The sequence below is a fragment of the Dryobates pubescens genome, chromosome 39, assembly GCF_014839835.1.
Source record: "Dryobates pubescens isolate bDryPub1 chromosome 39, bDryPub1.pri, whole genome shotgun sequence".
Classification (NCBI taxonomy): Eukaryota; Metazoa; Chordata; class Aves; order Piciformes; family Picidae; genus Dryobates; species Dryobates pubescens.
Genome location: NC_071650.1, coordinates 4,159,290 through 4,165,289, shown reverse-complemented (window position 1 = coordinate 4,165,289; position 6,000 = coordinate 4,159,290). Strand labels below are relative to the sequence as shown.

The 6,000-nt window shown below is 59.0% G+C and overlaps 1 protein-coding gene across 1 annotated transcript; it reads right to left on the bottom strand.

Annotated features, from left to right (window-relative positions):
- Positions 1-3,187: 3,187 nt before the first annotated feature.
- On the bottom strand, positions 3,188-4,689 carry MGAT1 (alpha-1,3-mannosyl-glycoprotein 2-beta-N-acetylglucosaminyltransferase). The gene has a single exon (XM_009904368.2). The coding sequence runs from the start codon at positions 4,598-4,600 to the stop codon at positions 3,254-3,256; it is 1,347 nt and encodes a 448-aa protein (XP_009902670.2). The 5' UTR covers positions 4,601-4,689; the 3' UTR covers positions 3,188-3,253.
- Positions 4,690-6,000: the final 1,311 nt, after the last annotated feature.

Sequence of the window (6,000 nt, the reverse complement as noted above, 5' to 3'; positions counted from 1 at the left end):
CCAAACGCCCAATTTGGGTCAATTTTCCCCTAAAACCCACCCAATTTTGACCTGTTTCACCCCAAAACAACCAATTTGGGTCCATTTCACCCCAAAATACCCAATTTGGGTTTATTTCACCCCAAAGATAACAACTTTGGGCCTCTTTCACCTCAAAAAGCACCAATCTGGGCCTATTTCAGCCCCAAACACCCAATTTGGGTCCATTTCAAACCAAAGATACTAAATTGGGTCTGTTTCACCCCAAAGACACCAAATTTGGGTCTCTTTCACCTCAAAATGCACCAATCTGGGCCTATTTCAGCCCAAAACACCCAGTTTGGGGCTATTTGACCTCAAAGACATCAATTTGAACCTATTTTATCCCCAAAACACCCAATTTGGGTCTATTTCACCCCAAACAGCTGCCATCCAGATCCCAGTACCCCAAGCTTGGGACATATAGGGCAGGATGTATAGACCAGGGAGCAGGATGTGCTATAGGCCACGACTGGGGCAAGGGCAACATACAGAACAACCCTAGAGCCCCCTACAGATAGATCCTATTGACCTCCATGGAGCTCTATAGACCCCCACAGAGCTACCTAGACCCCTACAGAGCTCTGTAGACCCCCTACAGACCTATCTAGGCCCCTAGAGCTCTATAGATCCCCCCATAGAGCTCCATAGACCCCCACAGTGCTCTATAGATCCCCATAGATCTACCATAGACCCCTACAGAGCTTTATAGACACCCCATAGATCTACCTAGACCCCACAGAGCTTTATAGACACCCCCAGATCTACCTAGACCCCACAGAGCTCTACAGACCCCCATAGAGATCTATAGACCCCCCATAGATCTACCTAGACCCCTACAGAGCTTTATAGACACCCCCAGATCTACCTAGACCCCACAGAGCTTTATAGACACCCCCAGATCTACCTAGACCCCACAGAGCTCTACAGACCCCCATAGAGCTCTATAGATCCCCAATAGATCTACCTAGACCCCTACAGAGCTTTATAGACACCCCCAGATCTACCTAGACCCCATAGAGCTCTACAGACCCCATAGAGCTCTATAGACCCCCCCACAGATCTATCTAGACCCCTACAGAGCTCTATAGACCCCCCACAGAGCTCCACAGATCCCCATAGATCTACCCAGATCCCTGCAGAGCTATATAGACACCCCCAGATCTACCTAGACCCCACAGAACTCTACAGACCCCATAGAGCTCTATAGACCCCCCCCCCAGAGCTCCATAGGCCCCCACAGAGCTCCACAGATCCCCATAGATCTACCCAGATCCCTGCAGAGCTTTATAGATGCCACACAGATCTACCTAGACCCCAGAGCTCTACCCCCATAGAGCTCTATAGATCCCCCCAGATCTACCTAGACCCCTACAGAGCTCTGTAGATCCCCCAATCTACCTAGACCTGCACAGAGCTCTACAGATCTCCCACACATATACCCAGACCCCTATAGAGCTTTATAGACACCCCCCACCCCCCACCCCCCCAGGTCTACCTAGATCCTTACAGAGCTTTATAGACCCCCCCCCAGATCTACCTAGACCCCACAGAGCTCTACAGACCCCCATAGAGCTCTATAGATCCCCCACAGATCTACTAAGACTCCTATAGAGCTCTGTAGATCCCCCATAGATCTACCTAGACCCCTATAGAGCTTTATAGACCCCCCCCAGATCCACCTAGACCCCTATTAGAGCTCTATAGAGGTCTATAGAGACCCCCATAGATCTACCTAGACCCCCACAGAGCTCTATAGATCCCCCACAGATCTACCAAGACTCCTATAGAGCTCTGTAGATCCCCCATAGATCTACCTAGACCCCTATAGAGCTTTATAGACCCCCCCAGATCTACCTAGACCCCTATTAGAGCTCTATAGAGGTCTATAGAAACCCCCATAGATCTACCTAGACCCCCACAGAGCTCTATAGATCCCCCACAGATCTACCAAGACTCCTATAGAGCTCTGTAGATCCCCCATAGATCTACCTAGACCCCTATAGAGCTTTATAGACCCCCCCAGATCTACCTAGACCCCTATTAGAGCTCTATAGAGGTCTATAGAGACCCCCATAGATCTACCTAGACCCCCACAGAGCTCTATAGATCCCCCATAGATCTACCTAGACCCCCACAGAGCTCTATAGATCCCCCATAGATCTACCCAACCCCCTCTAGAGCTTTATAGACCCCCAGAGAGCTACTTGGACCCCTGTAGAGCTCTATGGCCACCCCACCCCTCCTGACCCCCTATAAACCCCATTAGAGACCCCTTTATACCCTGCAGCCCCCCCAGACCACCCCACCCAGCAGGGCCAAAAATGTCCATTTCTGGGGGGCTCATTTTTAGCCTTTTTTTTTTTTTTTTGTTGTTTTGGGCCTTTTTATTCTGGAAAATAATTTCTGTGCCCCCCTCCCCCCCCCCCCCAGCTGCCCCCAAGCCCCAGCAGCACCCTGGGGAAGGCTCACGGCCTCCCAGATCCCATCCCCTCCCCAGCCTCCTCCTTCCACCACCTCCTCCTCCTCCTCCTCCCCCTTAAAGCCACAGCGCAATAAAACCACAGGAAAAAGGAATGAAACCAAAAAGCAGCCCCCAGGGGGCGCTAGCTCCGTGTAGGGTCATGAAAGGCAGCCCCCAGGGGGCGCTATCTCCGTGTAGGGTTATGAAAGGCAGCCCCCAGGGGGCGCTACCTCCAGGTAGGGTCATGAAAAGCAGCCTCCAGGGGGCGCCAACTCCAAGTGGGATCATAACAAGCTGCCTCCAGGGGGCGCTAACACCAGAGTCAGAAACAAAGCAGCCCCCAGGGGGCGCTACCTCCAGGTAGGGTCATGAAAGGCAGCCTCCAGGGGGCGCTACCTCCAGGTAGGGTCATGAAAGGCAGCCTCCAGGGGGCGCTACCGCCAGGTAGGGTCATGAAAGGCAGCCTCCAGGGGGTGCTACCTCCAGGCAGGGTCATGAAAGGCAGCCTCCAGGGGGCGCTACCTCCAGGTAGGGTCATGAAAGGCAGCCTCCAGGGGGCGCTACCGCCAGGTAGGGTCATGAAAGGCAGCCTCCAGGGGGCGCTACCGCCAGGTAGGGTCATGAAAGGCAGCCTCCAGGGGGCGCTACCTCCAGGCAGGGTCATGAAAGGCAGCCTCCAGGGGGCGCTACCTCCACAGAGTCAGAAAGAGAGCGGCCCCCAGGGGGGCGCTAACTCCAGGTAGGATCCTAACCAGCAGCCCCCAGGGGGCGCTAACTCCAGGTGGGGTCGTAGCCGGCCCAGTCCTCCGGCGGCGCCAGGTAGACGCGGCGCCCCCTGTAGACGAAGCTGACGATGCCGCGGTAGCCGGCGCGGGGGACGCCGGACTTGAGGTCGTCCATCAGGCCCAGGGCTTTGGCGAAGGCCTTGAAGGAGTCCCGGCCCCGGTACTGCAACCTGACCTCGCCCAGCTCGCGCCGCCGGTTGCCTTGGAGCTCCTCCACCTTGACCTCCGGCGCGCCGTACACGCGGGGCAGGAAGGAGCGCTCGTACTCCTCCTTTTTGAGGTAAGAAAGGTCCAAAGTGGTGAAAGGCACAAAACGGTCGTTGAGTTTGATGAACTTCAGGTACTGGTCGAAGAACTGCCCGTGGCTGACCCCCTTGCGGCCGAAGGTCATCGTCCTGGACACCTCCGGCCGGACGCAGGAGCGGCCGCGGCGCTGCTCCGGTTGCCTCATCCAATCGTCCCAGAAGGCCGCCGGCCACTTGGGCTCCAGCTCGTCCCACAGCTCGGCCAGCAGCAGCCACCCCAGGCCGGGGAAGAAGTCGGTGCGGTAGAGGAGCTCGGCCCGCGCCGCGTCCACCATCTGCTCCTTGCCGTTGTCGTTCCAGGCCGAGACGCACCAGAGGCTGCGGTCGGCCAGGAGCAGAGGGAAGGCCGCTTGGAAGTACTCGAAGAAGTCCGGAGCCACTTCCAGGTCGTCCTCCACCACGATGGCCGCCCGGTACCGGAAGGTGCGGAACACCTGCCCCAGGGCCCAGCGGTAGTGCCGGGCGATCTTGTAGTAGCCCTGGAACTTGCGGTGCTCCGCCGGCACCGGGATGTCGCTCAGGTCCGGCTGCCGGATGTGGGCCACGGCCTGGCCGTAGCTGGCGATCACCTTGGCGGTCTCGGCGTGGCCGCAGTCCTGGCTGACGATCAGGGGGAAGCGCTGGGCCGAGGGCCGGTAGCGCAGCAGCTTATCCAGGCAGCGCCGGACGGTGCTGCGGTCGCAGGCCAGCACCAGCACCGGCAAGACGGTGCCGGAGGGGTCGGCGAGGGGCTGGGGCGGTGCGGAAGGGGGCGGGGGCTGGGGCGGGGGTTTGGGGGTGAGCCGGGCCGCCCCCCGCTGCCGCCGGGCCCCCCACAGGCCGCTGTAGCGGTGGATCTGGCGCAGGAGGTCCTTCTGGCGCTCCAGCTCCGCTTCGGCGTCCTGGGCCAGGCGGATCACCTCCGCCGTCAGCCGGTCGCCTTCCGCCGGCCCCGGGGCCGGCCGGCTCCACAGGAAGAGGAGGAGGAGGCCGTTCCAGGCGAGGAAGAGCACCGCCCCCCACCCCACCAAGGTGCTCTTCTTCAGCATCCTTCAGCTCCTCACTCCTGCGCCATCGACCTGGGGGCAGCACGGGAGGCGAAAAGGCAGCGGGGAGAGGGGAGGGTTAAAAACCAGAAGGGCCTCACCCAAACCCCTCCCCAATTCCTCCCCAACCTCCCTCAAGTCCCCCCCAACCCTCCTCAACCCCCCACCTCAACTCCCCCCCAGTCCCCCTCAATTCCCTCATGACCCTCTCCAGTTTCACCCCATGGAGCCAGGGAGGAGGCAAAAAGACACCAGGGAGAGGGGAGGCTTAAAAACCAGAAGGGCCTCGCCCCAACCCCCCTCAATTCCCCTCCAACCCTTTCCCCCAACCCCCCTCAATTCCCCTCCAACCCTTTCCCCCAACCCCCCTCAATTCCCCTCCAACCCTTTCCCCCAACCCCCCTCAATTCCCCTCCAACCTTTTCCCCCAACCCCCCTCAATTCCCCCCTAAGCCCCCCCAGTTTCACTCCATGGGGCTGGGGAGGGGAGAGCTAAAAGCCAGAAGGGACCCCCCCCCATATCCCCTCTCCAACAGCCCTCAATTTCCCCCCAGCCCCTCCCCCAAACCCCTCAATTCCCCCCCAACCCCTCCTCAACCCCCCTCAATTCTCCCCCAACTCCTCCCAGTTTCACTCCATGGGCCTGGGGAGGGTTAAAACCAGAAGTGCCTACCCTCAGTCCCCCCAGTTGCACTCCCTATAGGGCTGCATAGGGCCCCACAGATGTGTACAGGACCCCATAGGGCTGCATGGGGCCCCACAGACGTGCACAGGACCCTATAGGGCTGCATGGGGCCCCACAGATGTATACAGGACCCTATAGGGCTGCATGGGGCCCCACAGATGTATATAGGACCCTATAGGGCTGCATGGGGCCCCACAGATGTGTTCAGGACCCCATAGGGCTCCATGGGGCCCCACAGAGGTATACAGGACCCCATAGTGCTGCATGGGGCCCCACAGATGTGTACAGGACCCTATAGGGCTGCATGGGGCCCCACAGATGTGTACAGGACCCTATAGGGCTCTATGGGACCCCACAGATGTATACAGGACCCTATAGGGCTCCATGGGGCCCCCAGATGTATACAGGACCCTATAGGGCTCCATGGGGCCCCCAGATGTATACAGGACCCTATAGGGCTCTATGGGACCCCACAGATGTATACAGGACCCTATAGGGCTCCATGGGGCCCCCAGATGTATACAGGACCCCATAGGGCTCCATGGGGCCCCCAGATGTATACAGGACCCCATAGGGCTCCACGGGGCCCCCAGATGTATACAGGACCCCATAGGGCTGCATGGGGCCCCACAGATGTACCCCAGACCCCCCCAGAGGAGTCTCTCACCACAGCCCTGGACACCACCCAAGAAAAGGAGGGGCCAAGGGCAAATGCCAA